The sequence below is a fragment of the Tenebrio molitor genome, chromosome 8, assembly GCF_963966145.1.
Source record: "Tenebrio molitor chromosome 8, icTenMoli1.1, whole genome shotgun sequence".
In the NCBI taxonomy this organism is placed as follows: Eukaryota; Metazoa; Arthropoda; class Insecta; order Coleoptera; family Tenebrionidae; genus Tenebrio; species Tenebrio molitor.
This window is the reverse complement of record NC_091053.1, coordinates 63,453-90,435: the sequence shown is the minus strand read 5'-3', so window position 1 is coordinate 90,435 and position 26,983 is coordinate 63,453. Positions and strand designations below refer to the sequence as shown.

Sequence of the window (26,983 nt, the reverse complement as noted above, 5' to 3'; positions counted from 1 at the left end):
GGTGGGGTTCGATTAGATGATTATCTGTTCCAATCGAACGGGACATCTCAATAAAAATTATCTCGGCACAAAAGACAATAACGATAATTACAGAATCGATATGGCTAATCCGATGGTTTGTTGAAAGCACGTCACTAAAACCACCAACTAATACATCATTCAAAGCAATTTGGAAAACTACACCCAATGATACGGTCAGAACGTTCATTGATTATTATTATTAAGACCGCTGGAGGGGTCCCACAATCGCTAATCAAACAGTTCCTCAAAATTCATCAGACTTGGACAAATTCATCCAAAGTCTGAAAATTCGTCGTCGACGTTGAAAAGTTCAAACCCACCTGGTAGAACAGACTCGCGAGGCCGAAAATGAATAAAATCGACGAATCTCGTTGGTCGGTTTCAGTCCCCTTGACATTTGATAAATACAAAACTATACCAAGGTGAATGGAATGGTGTGCACAAACGTGGTAAAGAAGGCGAAAAGAAAAGTTGTCTTTGCGACACCCCGGTGAAGAAAATCCGTGCTGCAAAAAGGAAAATCTCGAATTTTCGTAAACTCCTCGGAATGGGCTCTCGACAGAGAGGTCAAGGATGCATCAGAGAGGACTACGAGCGACAACGATATTCGAACCTCATGGAAAATGCATACGACCCGAGCGGATGACCCTTTCAGGCGGGGTCCGCTTCTTCTCCGTTACGGATAGCAAAATGATATACAGAGTGAAACGTGCAAACTAGTCGACGGTGGAGGAAAATTGTCTGAAACTTGCCGGTCGTTATTAACGCTATGGCGCCACTAATGTCAGATTAATCGGATCTGTGCTCTCTGGGAATTCAATTATGTGAAATTTCCTAGCCTGGTTTTATCTTTTAAAGGCATCGATTACCACACTACTATTGTGGGGCGGTTATAGTAACAAATTTAATTGGTCGTCAGGTTGTCCGTCTGTCTCGAATTGAGAAGCAGATTCGGATTAAATTTGAAAATCAAACTCATAAAGCGTTTTGTTGCATAAAACAATTAAACCGTACAGATTAAGTTGCGAGTTCTATTAAAGTCCAATTAGTTTTCACAAGAACGTTCAAAGTTACATTCTGTTACATTCTCACATTCATTTCGGTTAGGAAAAGTACTACTTTTCCTACCTAGTTAGGAAAAGTAAAACAAATGCAAATCAGCAATTATATTATTTATTATAAATATGTATGTACTACAACATTATTGCATTCTTTGAACAAGCATTGTGGAGCCACATTATCGGATTGGGTTACATTGATGATCTGTTCTTCTCCTAATATTTTTGAAGACACTTCCAACTCGTTTTGTACAGAATCCTCTATGTACATAAGGGATTGTTTTGAGCAAATTTGTTTAATTTTCACCAAAACATATGAACTAACTTTATTTTAAAAAAATCTTTCAACTGAATATAAAAAGGTACAAATTTGTACAAAAAAATTTTTTGTCTTCTTGTTTTAATTACCTCCTAACAGGGTCATCACAGAATTCTAAAAACGTGCATGCACACATTAAATTTACCACAAAAAAATTTCAAATTATTCTTTAGTTTCTGTTTTATCCGACTGACTTGTTTTAGCTGATTCATGCTGTGTACAGGGTGTTTTCGAAGTTGAGGCGTTCCTTGTAACACGAGGTACTATACATTATTCATAAGAATTTTAGCCTAAATCTTCTTAGTTTTTATTGTTTTCTAAAATTTTGAGTCCGGTCCTGTCTATTTCTCCGCTGTATTAGATTAATAACTGACGTGGCCCAGGATGGTGTCTTTCTGGAAATCGCTTTGGGTACTCTCTGGACGCCGCAGCTGCATTCTGGTAACATTGCCCATACATAGCAACATATCTGAGAGCTCATTATTTTCGTAATGATAAAGCCATTCCGACTAATGAGATGACAACTCTGACAGTATTTTTTATTAACGTCCATGCTCATTTCATTTTTTTTTTTTGTCAATTCTAATTTCTAACAAATCAGCGCAAATTTGAGCAGGACCGGTTTCAAAAATTTCAAAAAAATTAACTTATTGCCGTTCACATTTTACTAAGGTGATTTTGGCTAAAACTCTTTGGAACAACGCATACTATCACATGTTAAAAGGAACGCCTCAACTTCGCAAACACCCTGTATAAAACATGACATGATAGCCGAACACTATAAATTTGTTTTACGATATCATTATTTTTCCTTGTTTATTACTGTGACTTCCCAAAAGCTGCTAACATTTTGCTCGTCCAGTAATGACATCGACACATTTAACTTCAGTTGATTTTTCAAAAAATTATCGAATTAATAAAATTTAAAAAAATATAAAATTTAGTTAACTTCGGAAATGTTGTCGTTAACTATCGTTAATTCTTTGCCGCCTGTACTTTGACCAAAAAATAAATATGTAAAGGTTAATAATAAGTGTAAAACTAAAACATTTCACTGAAACTGAATACATTTTAATAAAAAAAAAAAAAACAAAATGTAAATAAATAAACAAAAAGCCTAAACGTGAAATACATAATTTCTATGCTCAAAAAATGTTCAAAATTACACATTTTCTGGACGTGTAAAAAATGTTGCTGGTTCGAACGAACATTTCACGGCTTCTCATAAGTTCAGTTGTGAAAATATGCTGCACTGTTGTTCATTAATTCATTATTGTTCCTTTTCCATTTTTGAAAACTTTATGATTTAGTAAAAAAAATGAGTCATTTTTCTTTGGGGTGAAACATTTGGTACACGAGCAATGTCAGTTTTTCGAGCGGATCTAGGATTTAATATGTATAACCAACATAGTTTCTGAATTACTAAAAAAAAAGAAACTTTCTTCATTCGTTCCTCCAAGTCTGAAAGACATGAAAACGTCGCTACCATCTCGAAACTGTTACACTTAATCGTGCAACAATAATTAAAATCCACTCGGTTTGCAAAAGAACTTCATTTATTAATGACACTGTTTACAAGTGGACGCCAATAAATTTTTATCGATTAATAATCTAAAATGTGGCGCCATCAGATCTGGGAAAATAAAAATAGCAAAACAATTCGGCCACGAACAGTAAAACTTTCTTCTTCAAATTAACAACTCGCACCCGTATTCTCGACGACGCATGCTTTTGCATGCGAACGCATTTTTCGTGAATCGGAATATTCGAAAGCCCATTGCGTCACCCAGTCGCAGATAACGAAATTGATCAGTGAAGGGGTGGCGACACGGGGCGGAAAAAATAACGTACACGCAGTGAGCTACAACGTCGCCGACACGATCTTTGCGGATTTGCGGTTTTTGCGCAAAACTGGAACAGGTTCGAGTTCGAGCCACCCACATAACAGATAAGAAATCTGCGGTTGAAATCGAAAGTGTGCGCTTATCCGAGTCAAAGACACGCGGCGTTCTACTTTACCGGCCGCGTTCTGTGCAGGATTTTGACATTTTTTCCCTCTCATCCCGTGTTTCAGATTAATTAAGCGCGAGAGCTCTGGCGCAATAATTGTTTCGCATTCCTGAGGCGGATTTATTGCTAAATGAATTTTAATGGCGTTTATGCAAATGTAGGTGAGTCCGACGAATGATCCGGAAATCGAACAATATCGAAGAGACAGTTCGTGTTCGATTCTGAGTTTGACAAATTAGAGATGACAAAATCGATTGCTTATTTTCGGAAGTTAAAGTTTTTCTGGCGTAAAGGTCATACTTAAATATTTCTGAATTCGTCGTTCAGGCGGCCATCCAGAATCGTCTAACCTGATACAAGACTTCACCATTTGCACACCAAGAATAAGTACATTAGCTTCACTCAACTTTAATGGATAAACACATGTTACCACGTAAGAATGCTGTATATTACAGCAAATTTTTAATATCAAAAAATTGAAATTTTTCTCGAATCAAAAGTAAAAAATTAGTCTAGTGTTGACGAATACTGAAAGTGGACGTGAAAAATATCTTCACGATTGTTGCTTAACTCAAAACAGAGATCTGTCGAGTGCTCACAACGTTTTTGTAAATCCAAAATCATTAAAAATATTAATTACATAAATTACACAATTTTTTTTTCTTCAAAAAATTTTTCTTCAGTTCGTTGCATCCATTTTGAATGTTTTTGAAAGAAAAATTTTACACTGTCATAATAACTTAACTCGATGTTTCAACATTTTCCAACTTTCCATCTGTTACTGAATTCAATAAAGCTCGTCGGAATTGTTTCATATTTGCCAGCCCATTTCTTTTATATTTCAAAAATTTTGCTTACTTACACTAAATGATAAGAAGTCATGAATGTTATAAACTTGAAATTAAATTGAACTCACAATGTAAACCATAAATTTCGAAAGTGTAAGTTTAACAATATTTCAGTACTAGTACTTTTCTTAAAACTGTTGTCTATATTTGTCAGATATAATTTTTAACAATATACCTAGCTGACATCTAAATGCCATTGACAAAACTACTAGTTGTTTGTTCAAGACTATTAATAACCATTTATCACATTTTTCTCAAATAGATTCGACGATTTGGTAATCGTATAAACTAATTTAGTTATCCAGCATCAACCGACAAAGTGTACAACAAAATCATTAACTATTAAATTTGCAAATGATTACTACATAAAAGCCAAGTACAATGACTCCAATTTTTCGGTGGTAGAGTGTATCCTTCCTGTACGATAAAGAGTACGCGACTTATTGACTTGCAAAGTGGTGATATTGTCGAGGACCAACAAATTTGCCATTTTAGAACCATATTTTGATGTCGAATAAATGTTTCCTTTAAAATAAACAATTTACGTATATCACATCAAATATTCCTGAAAGTCAGGTTTAAATAAATCCCCCACTACCGATAACACCTGACCTTATAAGGCAACCGACCAACGCATTGATAATTTCTTTCCGATTTCAAAACAAATAAAAACGACCGTTCGTCTCGGCACTTTCACGACGGTTAAATTAAATAAAATTAGCATTAGATCGACACGTGAAAAAAAAAATATTTGACCGATGCATCGGTCATCCTTGGTGAACTTCCGGAAGCGTTTGACGTCTTCGACGCCTTTCTCTTCTTTCCAGTTTTCACCACACCGGCCTTTCGCCGACCGAGCGTTTTCCACAAACGTCGACAAGTCGAAGAAAAATCAATAACATGATAAAATATTATGCAATAGTACGGTTTATCCATGGTTAATTTCACCGTGTCTTGGGCCGTTTCGTAAATTATTGTGAAACCGCCTTTCATTCATCCGAATGAACAATAGACGCTTTTTTTTTGTTCTTAAAATGTAGCGCGTCACGTTCCGGGTTTTTTCGGCTGTGCATGCAACTTACGACGTACACGTATGTTGGTTATCACCAAAGCCCGTTTCGTCATGACGGTCCGACTCTTAATTTATTTCGGACCGGTTCCAAATTGGAAGCGAAGGATTTTCGAGCGATAAAGGGATTATTTTTCACCTGAAGGTTTTTACAGTTGATGCCAAGAAAATTCGGACTGTGTTTCATTTTAACTTCTGGGATTGCTACAGGTGTGTAACATTGACGGTCGACGTTGATTCCTCGTGTTGTTAGAAGTACGAAGGGTGTTTTTTTCGTTCGATTTATGACGCTGCCAAGAATTTCAACATCGAAAACACATACAGTAAAAAAAAAGCCGTGGGGCGCGCGTTCTCCTATGTTTTATATTTGTTTATTAAATCTCAATCGGGCAAGTGCTACATGACAATATTCAAATTAGGTTTGCCAACTCGTGACAATATGCATATTAATTACATACAAAAACACCGAACGATAACGTCGTCCTAGTTTGTTACGAGGGCGATAACGATAAACGTCAACAAACACTTTTAAAAAATAAGAGGGGGAGATGGCCTGGCGAGGACTCAGGTGTGGGCTTAATGGAAAACCACCGCAGCAGATGATCTATGCTAAAGGGTTGTCCGATTTATTCCTCTCTCTCTCATGTTCCATAAATATTAAACGATTTAACGCGGATATTACGATATGTCACGGACAACAATGAACCAACTGAACACGGTGCTCTGGAATTACGCAAAATCACCGGGTATCCGGGTCGAGTACTGTACAAGCAAGAGGCCAATAAATCAATGTGACGATAGATGCTAAGCTATTATTGTTCTGCGTCACTCGTCTCATTAAATCCAATGTAAACGTCAGGTCGAAAATTACTTATATCTGTAGACGCGCCACACTTTACCCACTTCAAAAATTTTGGGAAGCGACTTAATTTTCGAATTCTGCGAGCAGAAACGAAACCGTTTTCCGCTGGAATCCACGGCTTAAGGTAATCGCGAAACGAACACCCAGCACGGTAAAGATATTCGAATTTAATCAGAGCATCAAATGTTATTTTACTGCGTCGAACCTGCACTATCATTATACTAATTAAATTGTTTTTCTTGTGGTCTTTTTTGTCGTTAATTGAGATCACCAAATTGTGTACAAAATACATTCGTAACAAGGCTATCCGGTGGATCTCGTTAATTTCTGACCTAATACTCGTAGTTGCAAGGGTGTCCCACTTGTTCACGAGGTTTCATTTCCTCCAGAGGAAAACGCTCAGATCGATGGGAACGGCACCCGTTTATAACATGTTCCCTGATTGAAATCCTGTTTGTGTAGCCGTGTGGGTGGATTACTCTGTTTTTATCGCGTGAAGCTACATAAATCAATCAGGTATTGTTAGTTAAAAATATTTACTGTAATCACTCCAAGAAAAATGTCCGACAAGGGGCGCTAATTGTATTTTAAAATCCACTACAGTGTTTTTCTTTTGCTTTTCTCCTTTTGTCAAATGTGTTTCACGATTTGTCAAATGACTTTCCAATTTTTTAAATGTCAAAATGATATATCAAATGAAATTCCCCTTTTCTCAAATCACTTTCACTTTATACAAAATGCTTTTCTTATTAATTTAATTGATTTGGATAATTTTTTTTTAAGTAAACAAAAACTCTATTTTATCTTTAATATTATAAATACAAATAACAATAATACATAACATATCTAATATAATACAATAATGCATAATACAAACATACAAATTGTCGCATGTATGTACGTTCAACACGTGAAACATATCTGCATGATTGCCATCGACGAAATGAGATACATACATAGGTACATAATGAATTGAAAATTTATATGTATTACGTAATATTAAATTTTCAATTCATTATCTCATTTCGTCGAAGACAATCATGCAGATATGTTTCCATGTGTTGAACGTACATGCGACAATTTTCCGGACTTATATTTTCAGAAGCTGTATGAACTGCTTCGTATAATTCATTTTCGTTTGTTGACTGGGCTCTTTTTATTAACTGTTTCCACTGATTAAATAGTTCCTCTATGGGGTTTAAAAAGGGACTGTAAGGAGGTAGAAATACTGCAAAGTGGCCATGAGCTTCAATGAGAGTTACTACTTCTTCACTCCTATGAAACCGCACGTTATCCATAACGAAATGAGCTCCTTGCACAGCGTCATTATTTAGATGATTAATCAAGGACGTTATAAATTCCGAAAAATGATCGATATTATATGGTCTATCTTGAACTTGAAACAAATATAAAGAATTGTCATTCATCGCTGCAGCAATGGAATAGTTGCGTCCTCTTAGTTGAGCTTTAACTTTCGATGCTCGTGTATTTCTTACTGATCTTCCATATGAAACTCGAGAATTTACTTGAATTCCATACTCATCAATGAAGAAAATTTTATCCCTTTCAAGCATAATTCTATTATACTGAACTGCATAATCAAAGCGAGCTTGAATGGTATCAGGTGTGTTTCTTCTCTCAGGAACGAATGAAATTCTTTTAACTGAATAATGAAAATTCTGAACGGCTCTGTTGACTGTAGATAATGAAATTTGATTAATATTTGGCCACTGGGTTAAACACTTTGTTTTCAGTTGCTGAAGAGTTAAGGAGCAATCTTCATCCACCCAGTCACAAATCTGTTCCTTTTGAGCATCAGATAGTTTTTGTTGTCGATGCCCAGCACTTTTTTTGGTAGTATTTTGAGTCCTTCTGTATGTGGAATAAATTTTCCTCACTGTGTTTGGTAGTACATTAAATTGGTGCCCTACATTATTTGCTGTTGTACCGTTATTCATGGAATTTATTATCAACCCACGTATTTCATCACTTATTTTATTATTCCTTCGTCTCTGACGATGATCCATATCAATTGTAATTATATTAACTGTAATTATCGCAACGTGAAAGTTAATTGACAAATCGAGAAATATATTTGACAAAAAAGGAATTTGTTCTAAAAATCATCGCTTACTAGCAAAATAAGTGGGAAAATCAATTAAGACATTGTGAAACACAATTGACAAAAGGAGAAAAGCAAAAGAAAAACACTGTAATAACGAAACATCAAAGAATCAAATGTCTTAAGAGTGAATTTGTGTGAAGATTTCATTAAACTTTTGCACCTGACTGCCCTGGCCTGACCTTCTGATGTTGGCAAGATATAATTTTGTTCAAAAAAAAAAAACCCTATTCGACTGAATTATATTTTGTATGAGTATTATGCAAATGACAAAAAAAAATTCAAGCATAATTTTGTAACGGGTGACTATTAAAATTTTCACTTAGGGTTGGCTATGGATCATTCTTTGTTTTCCGTTGCACCTTAGACACTGACAAGTTTGACATTATAATTAACATTATAGGTTATGTTTCAATTGTACTGACTGACATTTGTCATTCATTCGTGCGTGTGTCTAAAGTAACAGAAAAAATAAAAACTCGTTCAAAGCCAACTCCCAAGTGAAAATTTTAATAGTCACCCCTTACATTTGTTGAGCGCTATTTTACTCAATCGCATTATTGACAATTGCGAATTCCCCGCACGTGGACCCCCCACCAATGACGCACATGTGTACGATCACGGTTCGATTTTCATCTTTCACACCATACGAATTTGTCTCATTCAACAAAAAAAAAAAAAACAGCATCTGTTGACCTGTTTATTCAAAAGGGTGGTACCATTCCTACAAGGTGCAACGATCACAAAAGGCCACCCTTCAAAACTGAAACCCCAACAAGCTCCCATGACCAGGGCCAGGGCAGATGCTCCTACCTGAAACGGGGGTCTATCGGAATTATGAATTTCCTAGGGAACGTTTGTGAAAAAAATCATTAGTATATCTGTCGACTGGTCGAAATAGAACATTGTGAGAACAAAGATGGACCGCGATTACGTGTGGCAATGTTGTTGCTGAAAAATTTGCATGATCTGATTAATTGGCTTGAATTTGAATGGCGAATTGCATAATGTCTGTTGGCTAGTTTCACCAATTACGTTATGGCGATCGGTTTTACACTATGGCGGTTCTGGAATCTCCGAGGTGGTTTTCAACAAGACACTGATTATTACGGGTTACCCGCGTCGTACCATAAAACAGTCGTTGTTCCAATATAAACAAAGAACAAACTAGATTGGGGGAAATCAATAAGACGTATAGCAGCAGAAATAAAAACAAAATGATGCAACATATTCTACTACCGTGTGAGCAACAAGTACTGTTTGAGTTGGCAATAAATTCTGGTGCCTTTTGGTGACTTTTATGTCATTTTCCAACGAGAAAACCATTTTATTAATAAAAGATTACAAAAACCAAAACGTTTAAATTTGAAATGTACGCCAGCTGTCAATAATGTCAATAAAACAAACCGAAATAGGTGCAATTCAGTCTTGAAAATTTCATGTATTTTTTTGTTTGCCAACTGAAACAGTTTTGTTGCCCACCCGGTATAACAAGGCAAATTTTCATGTCATACTTCACTGACATGTAGCGTGCGATCGAATAAAAAAAAATCGAGTTACCTGGATTGTGCTATTCTGATGCTTTGATTGGTCAAACCACCATTTTTGCCTACTCTGATTTTTTTTTATTCGATCGCACGGTAGTACATAACGTAAATTTTGATCTGTTATTGTGACTATAGTCTGTTTCAATTCTAAATTTCCACCACCTGTTGGGTTTAGGTTTGAAAAATTAACCCTATTCTTCAACCATAAACCGGACCTAATTTGACCGGAAAGTGTGTGACGGGTCTAGAACATTTTGAAATTCTCAAGCAAGTTATGTATTAAAATTTTAAAAAACGATGCGATATGAAGCTGAGGCGTTTGAGGTTATGTCTCGGTGCATGTGAATCGTGAATCATTAGCAACTTAACCTGGAAAATAATAAATAGAAAGACTTTGCCGCGTCTCTGTAAGTACATTATTGTAATCCTTGAATATTTTGTAACAATTACCAACACACTTTTCAATGGGAAATTTCAAAAATCCCTAAATTCAACTTGACGGCTGAAAATTTCCCAAAGGCCACTCACCAAGAAAAAGAATAGAGTATATTTGAGAATTTTTTAAAATTTTTTGTTAATAAATAAGGCCGTAACAGTTTTGTTAGTTTTCTGATATTAACTGTTAATTTACCTAATAAAGTTTTTGCACTAAATGAATCTGTACCTGCTAGCGCTTCAAACCCTGGTGGCACAATTACAAATTTTGACTTGGTTAGCTAAATAATTCGCTTTTTTATTTAAACGCAAACTAGACGCGTGATTTCTGGTCCAAATGGTATAATTTGCCAACAAAAGAATCATTCACTACTAGCCGACCGTTTTGAGCCTTTTATTTACAGCTTTGCCATCAAATTGACAATTCCCATTGTCACCTAAATTTACAACAGCACAAGTAGCTGGTCATAAATAAAAATGATTTTCAAAGTTAAAATGTAAAATTGCGTTTAATTAATTGGTGTTTTTTTCCGCTGATTTCGTAAATAATTATAGGAAGTGAATCTGGGTAGGTTACTATGTATAAAAATCAGAATTTGACTTTTTGGTAAAATTTACTTTTTATTTTCTTTTGGCTTTGTTTGTAGATGAAAAATTATCAAAAAATTATGAAAGGTACCTTATCAATACCCAGGTAAGTGTGGAAAATTTCGACAATTTTATTTATTTAGAAGTCGCGTATATGATGCCCGACCCTGTATAATTAGTTTATAAACATGATTCGAATCCAACGTAATTTACTCGTCGCTAAAATGAAAAATGCTCTAGTAAAATGTTTCGAAGAGACAAAAAGGTTGGCACTGTTCTTTTCCTTTATTCTAAAATCTTGAGTTGTAAAAACGGAAACTGACAGACACAGAGAATGATAACCTCACAAGTACAACCTGACGCATTTTTCACCAAACAGTGTTTCCAGTTGTACTTCTAACGTAGGTTGCAGTATTGGTGGAAACTTAGAATTGAAATAGACTATAACAATAAGTTATATGTATTTGCGCCATGTAAAAATTCGAATTTTGGAAGTGTCTAAAACAACACCTCGTACGCTCGCGACCAATAAATTTTGGACGCTAGTGCTGTTTATACAGAGCGTTCAGAAATGTGGTAGCAACTTTTACACAAAGTGTCACAAGATGGCACTTTCGAAAAGCCAAATTTGTTCAATCTTGCAACATTCAATTTTTGAATTTTTTCAAAAGAATGTGTTAAGGAGGTTTTCCGAACAATTTTTACCCCCGAATTGTGCACTAAAATTTGTCGAGATGTTGCTCGAAGGGTTCAGTTATGCATTGAGCATAATGGTGGTCAATTTGAACATTTTCAATAAAATTTAAATTGTTGTATGTTTTACGTTTGACAATTCTTGACATTTATTTATCTCAATTTAGATAACAGTGTTGCCATGCATAAAAAAGGTCTCTGTAAAAAAGCGTCATCTTGCGGGACCAATCGAAAAACTTGCTACCACATTTCTGGGCGCTCTATACATTCTAAAACGACCCTTATGTATTATGGTATTGATCAACTCAATTTTGATTGTTGTGTCAATTTTGAAAATGTGAATGGCAGATTTACCGAGAAAACATTCAAAAAGGTTTAAAAATCAGGCAAATGGAATAGAACGAGGTTTTAATTAATAAAAAATATAAAATAAATAAAAATTTAATACTTAATGTTTTAAACGGGTGGCATACTGGCAAATTGTAGACAAATTTGACAACAATTTCATCATTCATGTAACAAGTTCAATAAAACATGATTTGGAGTATGTACTTAATTTTTTTTTATGTGACAGGAATGATATCCAAAATTTAATAATCCTAATAGTAGCAGTTTTTTTTTGCTATCCGATGGTGCATTTATTTCGACAAAAAATCTGCCTCGTTGAATATCACACGCTTAAAAACTATAATATGGTGTATTGCGAACAATAATCCCTGAATATAAACTAATAATGGACTGCAATAACTTTACATAGCAATAAACTGCGTTGTTTTAGCTGGAGATTTGTAAATAACCAAGGCGGGCATACGTACATCTCACCCTTTTTTATCGTTTTATGACCGATGATCGCGACACATCGGACGAAACATGTCAACTTGTCAACATCGACGAAAATGAGAACGGGAGGGCGTGTTTCGGTCATATTATGTAATGGTAAGTAAAGTACCAAGATTCATTCTTCAAGGTCAATAATAACTTGTGCCACCAATGATAAGCTGCGACATAAAACCGTATTTTTCCGAGAGATGATGTGCAACGTTGACAATCAACAATACTCAGGCAGGAATAAGAAAAATGATGTCCAGCCGTCAACTGCCGCACTGAAAATATTGTTTATGTCAATAATGACGCCTATTTTCCGTTGTTTTTTCTTTTCACTAAACAGATAATCTATTTATAATCCCACAAATTGCCGTCATTCCGTGCTGAATGCAGAATAATAAGTTCAGATGGTAATCTTGAGTTCAGTGTCAAGGTTAAGGTTTATCAACGTCGTCAGGATCGCAAAGGTTTAAAGGTAAACCTTAATAATTATGCAGGTATGTGTACGAGATGTGTTTATGTGGCTGCCACGTTACGATCCTGGAATAAAATTTATTTGGGTTTTCAAAGCACATTTACCTGATGTCCCGTGCTCGTAAACCCACTTAATTTTACAACTTCACAATGTCCCATCGACATCCTTGAACCTGGAGAGGTTACATGTACCGAAGAATGTCTTCTCTTGATGAAAGAAAAGCCGAAAGAAAAGCCGAAAGAAATCACGTACATTTGGTTGCAAAAAAAAACGGAAACTACCAGAATAAAATTGACACATTTTTACAATTTTTGCATAGTGTGAGATCTTCTTACGAGAGATATGTTAGAATTAACATCAAAATTCAATGACATTTAAAAAAAATATTTGATAGGTATTGTCAACTAGACAATTAATTAACAAATGGAGAAAACCAAATGTACATTAGGAAAATTTTCGTTTCTCGTTTTTTTTTGCAACCAACTGTATCGAACCCTTGCGAAATTGTAATTTGCTGTGCAAGTTAATATTCAATTGTTACAGTGATCTAACACTTTGACGGTGATCCAAGATCACTAGATTGTTGCTTTCCGATTAATAATTTTATCCAACACCTGTTTATTATGAAGTCATAATAATGCCGATTTTGAATATGTATATGTATTATGAGGTCTACCGGGTGGGGCATCGTATACGCGCACGCAAGAAATCGCGACTTCTAATTAAATAAAATTGTCGAAATTTTATATACCTAACTAATTATTGATAAGGTATACTTGCGAATTTAAAAAAACAAAATTTGTTAATAAATAAGGCCGTAACAATTTTATTAGTTTTCTGAAATTAACTGTTAATTTACCTATAAAGTTTTTACACTAAATGAATCTGTATCTGATAGCGCATCAAACCCTGGTGGCACAATTACAAATTTTGACTTGGTTAGCTAAATAATTCGCTTTTTTATTTAAACGCAAACCAGGCGCGTGATTTATGGCACAATGGTATAATTTCCCAACAAAAGGTATAACCGACCGTTTTAAACCTTTTTGCCATAAAATTGACAGTTTCCATTGTCACCTAAGTTTACAACAGCACAACTAGCAGATCATAAATAAAAATGATTTTGAAAGTTGAAATGTAAAACTGCGTTTAATTCAAAATCTAATTTTTCCGCTGATTTCGTAAATAATTATAGGAAGTGAATCTGGGTAGATCAGTATAAAAATCAGAATTTGATTTTTGGTTGAAATTTACATTTTATTTTTTTTTTGGCTTTGTTTGTAAGTGAAAAATTATCAAAAAATTATTACACGTACCTTACCAATAGCCAAGTAACTGTGAAAAATTTCGACATTTTTATTTAATTAAAAATTGCAATTTCTCGCGTGCGCGTATACGATGCCCCACCCGGTATAAATCACTAGTGGACTTACGAGTATGAACCCATTAAACTGTTTTCTATAATTAAACAATTTAGAGAGAATTGAACAGTTTATTGAACATCAAAAAATGTAATAATAAACAGGAATCTCAGATGAAATCATTTTTTGAGGCTGAGGTACGTTAACACTTATATTAAATGATAAAATAAAATTTTTGGGCTTTGATGATGTGTTAAGAACTGTTACAGGAGATGTTGGATAAAACTATGTATTATATGTACACTCGTGCCTTAACAGCAAATAAGTCACTGAAGAAAAATTAGCCCACTCGAGCAAGCCCTCGTGGCTAAACATTTCTTTCGTGACTTATTTGCCTTATAAGAAGACACTTGTATGTATAATAAATAACTATATTCGGGTCTCAAGAATACGAAATAATTTTATATTTCAAATAGGTATGTATGTGCTTACGCCATGGTGAGTTATTAATATTATGTATCATCAGCAGATATTTAACGACCGCTTCACAACATTATCGATGATTTTAACTCGATCGATAGCCTCATTTGTTGTCTCTTACACAACTTGGTCAAAATATTGTGCCACCGAGAAAAACAATATCCAAGTACATACAGCCCGGACAAAATAAGTCTGAAACCTGATTTTATTAAGTCAAATTATTTAATATGTTCAAATAAAAATTTAAAGCCAACAATAATAAAGATTTATGATATGGAACATTTGGTTATTTACCATCAAAGTTGCAGACAGAGAATTTCGAAAACTCGCTGTATTTATACCTGCTCCTTTTCGAGAACGACCTACCATAAATCTTTATTATCGTTATCATGTTGTTAAATAATTTGACTTAATAAAGTCAGGATTCAGATTTAGTTTGTCCGGACTATATTATAGCACTTCCAGTGATATAATCGTACATAGTATTTTTTAAATTAAGTCACGTAATAAAAAGCACTAAAATCAATAAATTACACTTACAACAAAAATGGATTATGATGAGTCGTTATTTATGACAAGTGCACGGGTTAACTTCAAGTTGTACATGACAAATATTTGAATTTATGTATTTATTAAAAAGTGTTTTGTACTGCATAAAAAAATTCTAATGGACGTTTTTTTAACCAATGGAATACATAATGATTCTCAGGTATTAAGTATGTATTAAGTAGGTAGAGTTGATATTTTTTTTTTTTTGAACACTAACTACTAACTCCAGCGTCTTTAAACATTTTTTTTAGAAATTAGTTATGAAATATTAACAAATAAATTACCAAAGCATACTTTTTGTTGCATTGTCGTGAGTTAGTGTATTGCAAAAGTTTTTATAAACATTCAAAGCAATGGTGAAAATATAAACTTATTTCGGGTAAAAGTCAATTTAAAAATTCGCGCCATATGAAAACTTACTTTCAAAGCTTAGTTACCATTCTGTCAACGAAAGTCAAAGTGATAATACTATACAGTGAGTTTTTTTTAAGACTGACCATAGGGTTTTACATGCAAATTTTTCAACCCCCTGTTAACTTTTGTTCCGATGAAAATATTCAAACAATTTTTGGAACAAAGTTTTTAAACTATCCGAAAGATTACAATTCAATATCCCAAACTGTCGAAAAAGTTGTGAAAAAAATATTTTTTAGCGCGCCGAAAGCGTCCAAAAGTGGAGATCGTCAGGTGCTGGTTAAGCCGACAATGGCGCTACTCTGGCGGCCGCTCGATGTACTATTATTTCGGCGCCCTAAAAAATATTTTTTTTATATAATTGATTCAAAAAATTGAAATTCACGCATAGTTATCTGTGCATGAAGTGGGTCATTTTCTTACGTGTCTTTCTTTTTACATTGTTAGTAAGGTCGAAACCATAGAAACCATACAAAACAGTGTGTGAAATGCATTTCACGCATACGACTATTTCTGTTTTTCATTTCACGCACTGTTTTTTATTAGTTACCTAGCAACATGGTCACTGCATTGAAACTTCAGAGTTCCTTCAAAAATTTGAATTTTTAATTTCAATTTTATGAATCAATTATAGAAAAAATATTGTTTATATTTCGTGCGCGAAGATGTTTTTGTGCATTCAAAGGCTTATAGGTACTGCCTTGACCTTCGTCTCGGCGTAAAAGACCTTTTCATGCACAAAAAACACTCTCGTCGCGCACTTAATACAAAAATGACTATTTTTCACAACTTTTTCGACAGTTTAGGATATTACATTTTAATCTATCCTATAGTTTAAAAAATCTTCCAATTTTGTTCCAAAAATGGTTTGAATATTTTTATCGGAACAAAAGCTAACAGGGGGTTGAAAAATTAGCATGTAAAACCCTATGGCCAGTCTTAAAAAAAACTCACTGTATAGTACTTTAACGTGACTCTAGCGGGTCATGCATTAAATACATAAAATTCAAATTAAGAGGTTTTGGGGCACTGTTGTTTGTCAAATGTGTAATATCGTATTGCAAATGCATCTCTAAGTTATCGTAACATAAGGGCTATTTCTCTTTAAGATTTATTCTTATGAGCTTTTTGTATGTGCTACGTTTGAAGCAAAAATAATTCTAGTGATCAGAGCGTTAAGATCTATTTTAGGATACAGGGTAGGTATCCTGATTACCGGAGGTTCGGTTTCTTATTCACGAAGCGGCTTTAGTAAAATGCGAACTCTGCCGTATTACTCAACACAAAGTAAAGCGAAACAGCCGCTTCGGTGATTTTGTGATTATGTATTACTCTTTAATTATGCTACCCGCCAGTCACGTTAAAATACACCAACCGAATTAAAGTATTATTCAAAAAATGAAATATGTACTCAAAACGGATTTAAGAATCAACAAAATAACATTAGAATTTATCAAAATTTTCGGCCAACATTATATTATGCAATTATAAATTAATTAAAATATAGAAAATGTATCAACATCACTTTTAAGTAAAATTTAACTATGTATTTTATTTTACTTGAAGTAAATTAATACTAATGATCGTGACCAAAAAAAAAAAAAACAAAAACAAATTGACACTTGATTTTAACAGAAGTACCGTAATCCCAGGCGCACATTATTTTATCTACAAATTAATACAATTTATTAAAATATCTGCTTGAATTTTAGATGTAAATATGTAAACTATTTTTGGAACATAGGTATTTCATCCGTAGTGGATAGTTTACGTGGCCGTAGTAGCCTTTTAACAACGTCCATTTTATAAAAACATATCGGGCGTTCATTTAAATTTCCCGTCAAAGTTGGCGTTGAATTGTCGATTGTCTATGCACACAGCTTTTTGCGTTATTTGTGTTTTTACTCTGCACACAGAGTGGTGCGTTCACAATCGACTCTTCAATGTCAACTTTGATTTTTACATATGGCATACAAAACTTTTTTGATATATGTAAATGTCAAATTGTTCAGTTTCATCAATGTCAAACTTGTCAAAGTTAAAGTACGGAAAAGATTCTGGGATCATTTAGTTTCAAAATTCCTTGTAAACAGTAACCACGTCACACGTTTTTTAGGAAAATTTTTTCAAAATATTGTACGTTATCAAACTTGGTGGAATTTATTATGACGATAAGAGTGTTTGAACTTTATGTGTCATACAATATTGATGTTCTTAAAAAGGCGACATCACCTGAAAAATATTAATTAAGCGTGCGTTGTAGGTTCGCGTCCCAAATTTTATTGATACATGTGGGAGCAAATGAATTTTCGAAATTTTGAACATAACGAAATTGTTTAAACGCATAGTTCGAATGTTGAACTGGTCGACCACTAAGCGACTTCATACTTTTCATTGAGCGTACCTACATCTGGAAACGGGAGACAATGGTTAAAACATTAGCGTGCAGCCACAGAATTAATGTTCGTTTCCTGGATAAAATGTACGTTTGTGGAAAAATCAAAAACTGTCGGCAGTACAACTTTGTCACGCATGACTGTTTACACGTACGAACTATTATTAATTCCGCTCTTTATCTAAAATCTGTATTCACTTTACACAACAGAACGACGTTGCCTTAATAATCTGTACATTTCGTTTTGTTCCGACGTCGGCGATGTTCTGTCATCATCACCTTCACTTCACGGCGAGGGTTGACGCTTATCACTGGCCAATCCCGTGATCGGCTGTAAACAAAATCACGTTATGGGCAAAATGTCAGGTGTAAAAACAGACTTGTAATTACGGATTGCCTCTGGGTGCAGTTGGTCCAGTATGCTAATATGGTTTTGGAACCGTTCGGACTGGAACGAGTAGCGTGCGACATTTATTCCAAAATAAAGCCAAAAAAATAAATACACAATTGACAACGAGGGGGCGAAGCGCGGCACCCCTTACGGTCATTTCCCAAGGAACGTCACAGAAGCAGAGTTAGAAGTGTTTTTCAGTGTGATTGAACGAGAGCCGTCAGTTTGCGTCGATTTTCGGAGAATTTGGCAGTTTCGGGAGCAAAAACGCGCATAACTTTCTCAAGAAGTGACACTGAGCACTCGCGGAGTCGCGGCCTTCTACGGGCAAGTATAGAAGGACTGAAGCGGCGATTTTCGCGGTGGAAATTCGGCCAAGTTTTCAGATTGCTTAGGGCGAAGGTCCGAGAGGATCTCCCCGTGGAATGATGTCGATTCGGTGTGGAAAATTCGGCGAACTTTTCAATATGTTGACGTGGCGTACACTTCAAATGAAAATTTTCAAACGTTGCGAAATCGAATACGGCCGATTTAGTCGACGGAACGAGATCGGAAGATGGTAAATTAGTTTTGGAGCGAAGTCGCATTTTCAAATAATAATATAATAGGTTAATAAGTCATCTGAATATGGCGACTTATCTAACTGGACGGCAACAGATTGTGTGGCTCGGGACGGTTGGAAACAATTCTAAATTAAACTCACCTGGTTTTTCACAAACTCGTCTATTGCACGTAAAGCAGAATCCGTTAATTTCACAAAAATTAAGTCTTTATTTTCACCGAAATTTTGCTGCGATGATAAACCATACTGAACACCTGGACAGAGAGTCGCCATTTCTGTCCAGTGCAGACCACTCTGTCGCACTTCAGAACCAGCTGACGTTTGGATAGTCGTTAGCGCAACCGTGTTCATAAACGTCAAGATAAAATTTTAAATTGAAACACCTACCAAACTGGCACAAACTTGGCAACATAAAATCTTCAATTTAATTATATTCTCTTACAATTTCATAACTGTTCTTTTAAATGCTTTTTTTAATATCTTAAACAAATTAGAATAGGTGGCGACAACGACTAGACGTCAATTTACAGTTTCCTGTTATACTGGAAAACGCACAGACAACTAAACATAGTAAGACTGTCAGAAGCTATTCAAATTTCAGCGATCTGCGATACTAGTGACGCGCTAACGTGAGACCGAACTAGATGTATAATAAGTTGTATATTCTTCAACTACCAACTAAATGTATCATTAGTTGTATACGGAGATATTTTTTTCGTTTTTATTAATCTATTTTTAATATACAGGGTGTTAGGGAATGGTCTCCCAAGAACGTCAAGGTGAGTTTCTGAGGGAATGGTCGAAAACCTTAATACCATTTTTTCCCAACATGAATGGTTTTCTTAAAGAAAAAAAATTTAAATAGTGCCCCATTGTTTGGGAGCTTTTGCACCATTTTATTGTTGTAATAATTAAATAAATAGTTAAAGTTCTGAAATCAAAGTTAATTGCTTAGCAACTAAAAGACAACAATGTCTTTATGACAGATTTTATCGAGTACCTACTGTCACAATGACGGTTCGGTTTTGAATACTTCCCTTGGATAATATCTCATCAAAAACTACCAGGCTTGCATATTTTTAAGGTCAAAATCAATAATTCATTCGAAATATTTATCTAATGTTGACTCAAGTTGCAAAAAACCACTTGTCATTTGCAACAGCATTTTTTTCATATTTTTGAACCAGATAAGGGCAGAAAGGGACCAGAAAATCATAGTTTGGATTGAATATTTTCCATATAAGTACAGTTTTAAAGTAATTTCAAACGACTAATGCCATAAAATTGCTGTTGCAAATCCAAATTGGTTTTTTGCAACTTGAGTCAACTTTACAGCGTAATCAACAAGGACTGAAGCTGTTGGCAGCAAATGACAGCAAAATATTCCCAAAGTATGAAAATTTTTTGTGCGTCAGTGTTGGCACCCGCTGCAAGTTGTGAATGTCAAAAAATTTAGGTTATGTTACGAGTTGGTAGTTTTAAAACACCATACGTACAAAACGACCAAAAACAGTATAAAATGTAATTAGCGGTACTTAATAATGGCCCACTGTTTCGATATTCATAAAAGCGACAGGCCGTGCCCGCATGCCCCTCCTGAAAAACAGAAACATGTTTTATGCGTTATTATTTTCGAGCTGAAAGTCTGCGGGATGCAGAGATTAGATCCGGGAAAATTTGTAAGGTTGGAACTTTAATTTCTTCTTTAAAATGGTTAGGCAACTTCCATATGACAAGCCTGTAAAGTAATGAAAAGGAATGACGGGATTTTTAATGGTAAGGATTATTAGGCCCTGCATTAAACGTGCCCAACAAAGAACTTTGGATGCGTGTGTTTTACATAAGAATCACGCCTGCTTGGAGTGAAAGCTTTCGCACTGACTTTCGAGGGTTTTGTTCCATTCTACCTCGAACATTCTCAACTACATCTTCTGCCAGTAGGTTTTGCTTTTTTCACATCACCTGTTTGTAGGTAACGTTGCACCAATCTCGTGCAATGCTGCCTAAACGCGACTAAGCTACCGCGCCGCCAAAAGTACCAACTGGCTCGGGGAACATTTGTTGAAATTGGTGCAATGTATCGTCCGTGCTCCGTGGAATACTGCCAACCGTTAGCAGCATCAAAATTTCCAGTCCGAAAGTACGCCATACCAATAAAAATGTCTTGCTCTAGTGTAAAAACCATTTTCATTAATAAATTCATACAAAAATGACACTTGATTTTGAAGTTTAAATTTGCCCGTCAAAATTGACAACTGAAAATGTAATGCTACCAACTTCACTGAAATTTTCATCATGTTGTCATTGTTGCCAACAGCTTCAGTCCTTGTTGATCACTCTGTAGATTTACCGCAACCTTGAAGTAAGTCCCCCTTTTATTGCTGGAATAAACTGAAATTATTTCTGCAGCTTTATTTGTGATACCACATCTCGATCAACCTCTAAAAGAATTTGAAATCGAGCACTAACCACCTAATACTCGTACCTACTACTAATAAGATTCGTTAATTTTTGTGTAACTTTATTTATTTGTATTGAAAAAATCATAATAAAGGTTCAAAATCTCCTCCGTTTGCCCTAATAGACTACATCCACTGATAGAATGCATTTTTTTAAATATCCTTGATAACAAAATCCCCAAACCATAACATTAAAATATTAAGAAATTATCATAGATTGTGTTGGTAATATGTATCTTGAAGGATTCGCGCCACTGATTCTCATTGATTCTTATGAAACCCACGCGAAAAATAAATTATATGACATTTCAAATTTGAAATTGTCAGTTCTGTCAAGTGGTTTAAGCATTTAGATTTGCGATTTTTCATCTTTAGAGCTTTGTTTTGCGATTCTCTGGTTTTAAAAGTTATTCGTTTTGATCGTGTTGCTGTTTTGATCTTTTCCGTTGCGATTTTTTGTTGATTTTTTTAAATTTGTAAAGTGAACATTACAAACATCGAAAATGATACGGAGGTAATTTTTGTTCACGCATTAAATAGAAGTACATATTAAATAATCTCTTGCTTGTGTTTAGCCATTTCCGAAAAAAGCTGGATATTTTAATTTCAATAGCCAGCTCTTTCGGAAATTCGAAAATGTATTGTGGGTTGCATTTTTTATTCCGTCGGGCACATTATCACTCGTGAAATACCCTGTATTAATAAGACCTAATACATTACTCCTACTGTACTGAAGTTTTCTTTCATCTTTCCTAAGTGCAAACATGCAGAATGATAATAAAACATCACCTGTAAACCTGCTCTTTGCATTTTTTTTAATTTCGCGCCGGATCTATTTGTTATAGCGTAAATGAACATTTTTAGTAACATTTATATCAAGCAATTTATGAGTGGACAGAGTTTACAAGCATTAGCACACATTCGGACAGCAGGGGTGCGTTCATAAATGACGCCGGGGTAGGCGAGAGTTATGCCGGGAACCCACTTGCTCCACGCCACGTGATACCACGCTACACTACGCTACGTGACGGAAATGTGTGCAGACATTTAACAAAGATTTGAATGCAATGCGTATATACTCATTTGTTCCACGCTATCCGACAACACGCCACACGACGTGGGACGACGTTTGCTCGATCCAACCGTCCAGACTTTTTAGTAAGCGTGTTGAAGCGTGTTGTCCCTCCTCCGTGCTTCTTCTGCCCCGCAGTAGAGATTTTTATACAGGATGAGTGAAATTTTACCGCCCGATCGAAAACACCCACTTCTAATCGATTTAAAATTGTCAAAAAGTTCAGGAATGATTGTGTATCGCTGTAGAACATTCTGTAATTTTTTTTTTTTAATGAAACAGGTAAATATTTTGTTTTAATTCAATAACCGCTACATTAATTTACATAATTTTTCACTGAGAGTCCTTTCAAACATTTAAGAAAAATTTGGTGTCCCTGAACACATTCCGGTTTTTGAGATAAATGGAATTTGATGTTAAAGCGCAAAATTTAGCTATGATTTATTAGTAAATTGGGCGGTCACTTCCAGAAAAGAGGTTGACATGGATTTATGGTACCCCTTATGGACTTAAGAATTACTAGAAAAGTTCTCAATATATGTTTAACACTGAGAACAAGACTAATTTTTGAACAATTCCCTTAAAAATTATGATATCCGTTACAACATGTAACGTGGCGTGTTAATAATGTGCCTGTTCAATTGTTCATTCGACAATGTGAACCCACGTCAACCTACGTTGCATAGCATAGTGTGGCGTGGCGTGGAGCAAGTGGGTTCCCGGCATTACACCAGAGCGTTCATAATTGGACGTGTGCTGCCCGATGGCGTCCATGGCGTCACTGAAAGCGTTCATAAAATAACCATGCAACTACAGTAGGTATGTATAACCAGTAGCGACAGAAAGCAGACTGATATAAAATGTGAAATAGGCTTTAGGTGCTAGACGTATTAATAATCTCATTTTAAAATATCAACTACTGTCTCATATCATTTTGCAAATTGCATTCATCAATTTTGAAAAGCTGCAAGTGCTTAGATGTGATTTTCAGAGAACTAAACCATCTTTTTTATTAAACTTTGGAAATCAACCACTAAAATGTAAAATAATTGAGCATAATTGTGACAGTTTATTTTGAAGTTCCGTCAAAATTAATTTTTATGACATTTATGACAATAAAGCTTAGACTACATTGGTTTTTTTAAATGACATGTAAATTGCTGCCCGAAATTCCATGCTCGCCATAGTACACACCATATAGTTGCGCAGTAAACCGAGCAGTAAACCAACGTTGGTTTGCTCGTGCCCCACTTTGCTAAATGAATCAGCTGTTCGTACATTCAGTGGCGTTCTGTTTTTCAGCTGTGGCAGCCAAGTTTAATTTGTGTTGTAATAAATGATAAAAACTGTATTTGTTAATAGAAACCTGTACTCTAGAACATTGTTCTCTGTAAGACAAATGGAATAGAACGAGGTTTTAATTAATAAAAAATATAAAATAAATTTAAATAATTTGGTTACGCCACTGCTCATAACTATGACATCAGCTTCGTGCAGGTTGTTGGCTCCGCCTATGTACCTCTTACAAAAACAACCTCTACATACAAATTCTGCCATATTTCAGAAAACAGAAAGTTTTTGTGGAATTTACATTTATTAATCAGAGAATTCATAGTGATTCAGGGCTACCACCACAAATTTCAAACGAATTCAAAACCATTTCCAAGGACTTTACTACCCAAACCGTCATTTAGTCGTGTTCATAACGACCCAATGCTTTTCTTATGGACCTGTCATTTCGTGTCGCTACTGGTTATACTGTGATGCAACCATCTCTTTAGCCGGGTAAAGATTAGGTAGCCGACATGCGCAGTGGCACTTTGGGACGCAATACTACTTATCCATGCATTTACAAATTACAAATACAGGGTTATTACTTATTATAAATGATTGTAGTCGAAGCAGGCCTTGTCCATGTGTTATGAAATTTTTGCCCTTTCATGTGAACTGTCAATTTTTGTCGGTGTCACTGTCATTTTTTAGGTGAAAAGAGCGATGATGAAAATTATGTTTTTTTTTTTTTTGACGATTCAATTCAAAAATATACCCTTATATACCCTTAGTGAAAACGGACAAGTACGTAAAATTACGAAGTTAGGTTACTTTAGCTAAACACTCTCAGTAACGCCGCAAAACCGTTCATAAATGTGTCACCCCCAAGCGCACCTTTGGGTTCACTCTGGGCGCACTCCACACCGCTTTTTCGTTTATGAACGCACTCCAGCAGTAGCCTTTCCGCTATATTCCCCATACACAAAATATCGCGCGTTCAAATGAAATTCTGGGCTGGGAAGGCGTTGGAAACTGTCAATTGTTGTGCTTTTTTAAAGCGTAGATTAATTGGACCATGTTGACAGCTAACCTAAAATTTAGAGCCAAAAAATGTTTCTTTTTTTTCTTTCTTTGCAATGTTTTACATCAAAAATAGATTAACGTAACGATTCCTATTCTCGAAGCAAATATCTAAGGGCACCCTTTGCTGAAAACAAACATGTTCAATTATGAACAAATGTCATTCGTGTCAAACGGCGGTAAATTCAAACTTTACACTGTCCTAAACGGTTTAATTTTTCAAACGCCTACTCAGCCCAGGATTTTATTTGAACGTCCGATATAATTTGTTTCAAAATCAAAAATCCACCAGCTGTTGAATTATGTTGGCAGAAAAAAAATCCCTAGAATAAGCTTCATTTTTTTTTTTGGCCCAAACTCCTGCCAAAATTTGACATTGAATTGTTGAGTTTATTTACGTAACACAATAGTATATAACGGTATTAGGCCGATATGGGTTATATAACAGACGAGGTTGAGATATTGTAAAATCGAGGCGGAGCCGAGATATTGTAAAATCGAGGCGGAGCCGAGATTTTATAATCAACCGAGTCTGTTATATCCATATCGGCCATATGTTGTTTTATAGTTTTCTTTATACCAATAATACTTAATATTTAACGATGATTTATTTGTAAGACTGACATTTCTCTTTACTTCAAAAATTAAATTTAGTTGTCATTTGGGCCGTAACCGTAGTAACGGCAGCAAAAATAACGGCCTCGGTCTGATAATTTTGAATAACGGCCTAGACTGTTATAGGTGTCATATCAATCAAGCATTGAGTACTGATAAATCCTAATAACAGTATGGTATAAAGAAAAATAATTATTACTAGGGGTCGTACTGAGACTTTTTTTATCAAAGAGTATACCTCTATAATTATGGCATATAATTTTTTTGAATTTTGTTCTATTACGTCTGCTGCGAGCGTTTACAAATACGTCATTATGCACTAATTTTCGAGTTATTTGAAAAATACGAACAATAGGTCGATAGAAAAAATGAGGTACCTATAGTTTGGCTATGCCATATTTAAAAACAATAACGCATTTTTTGACATTTCCTTAGGTTTTTTATTGCTATACTGGCCAGGTTTCGCCAAGGCTACACAGTTAATTTGCCCATCTTTTTCAAATTATATAAAATTGAAAAAACAAATTTAAAAAAAAATGAAAAATGAAATAAAGAACACGTGTTTCATATTTTTTATACCTATATTTTTTATTGAAACAACAAAAACCGGGGGGTTAAAAAAATAAAATGTCCATTGAATTTAAAATAAAATTTCATCGTTTGCTAAATGCCCTTGGCCGTTATATTCGGAAATATAAAAGCTCAAACCACTGAATGATCGAACTCTACTTGCTGCGACGTACAGTTGAAAACTGGCTGCCTCAATAGAATTGCAATTTTTTCGAATGTTTTTGAGACTTATTTATTGTCATCGCAAATGCAGCTATAATTAGAAATTGACCTCTTTGAAAATTAAATGGGAAAATAGTACCAGTACCTGAATATGTTAAATTTATACGTGGAATCAAAATTCTCTTATTGCGTTCGGTTCCAGTTAAAACTTCGCAATCAATAGCATTGCGATGCATAAACTTGATGCGTATTGTTGTTCCATAGACTAATGCTTCCTTTGTATTTAAGTTTCTGATCGGTAAAACGTGCAATTAACTTTCAATACTAACTTATGTGGTGGCAAACCACTAATAGTCAAGGAATTTTGTATTTCACTCCGAAGAGTTTTTTTTATTAATAATCTAAATAAAGTCCCTCTTGGAGTGGATTTCACTGCGGGGGGATTAAATCAATTACAAATCATCCACTTCGCATTCGCAGCGGCGGCCCTAGCCCTTTATTAGGGTAGAGCTAGGTTGTCTTTTGGCGCCCTTTAGTCGACAACTTCGAATCAATTATAGTTCAGTTTCTGGTAATAAAATGCAAACACTTTGAAAAATCGGATTTTGGCGCCCCTTCCCACCTAGCGCCTAGAGCGGCCGCTCCTCTCGCTCTACCCCAGGGCCGCCACTGCGCATTCGCTCCAAATTCACTCCGCATTTGCTTCGCTATTTTTTTACAGTGTATGAA

General features: G+C 35.0%; 1 protein-coding gene across 1 annotated transcript in view; it reads right to left on the bottom strand.

Annotated features, from left to right (window-relative positions):
• The window catches only part of Su(Tpl) (Suppressor of Triplolethal), a 58,113-nt gene extending 38,739 nt beyond the window's left edge, over positions 1-19,374 (bottom strand). Inside the window, exon 1 of the mRNA XM_069056577.1 lies at positions 19,166-19,374. Within this exon, the coding sequence (XP_068912678.1) occupies positions 19,166-19,297 (132 nt within the window). The 5' untranslated portion in view covers positions 19,298-19,374. The remainder of the gene's footprint in view (positions 1-19,165) is intronic.
• Between the last annotated feature and the right edge of the window lie 7,609 nt (positions 19,375-26,983).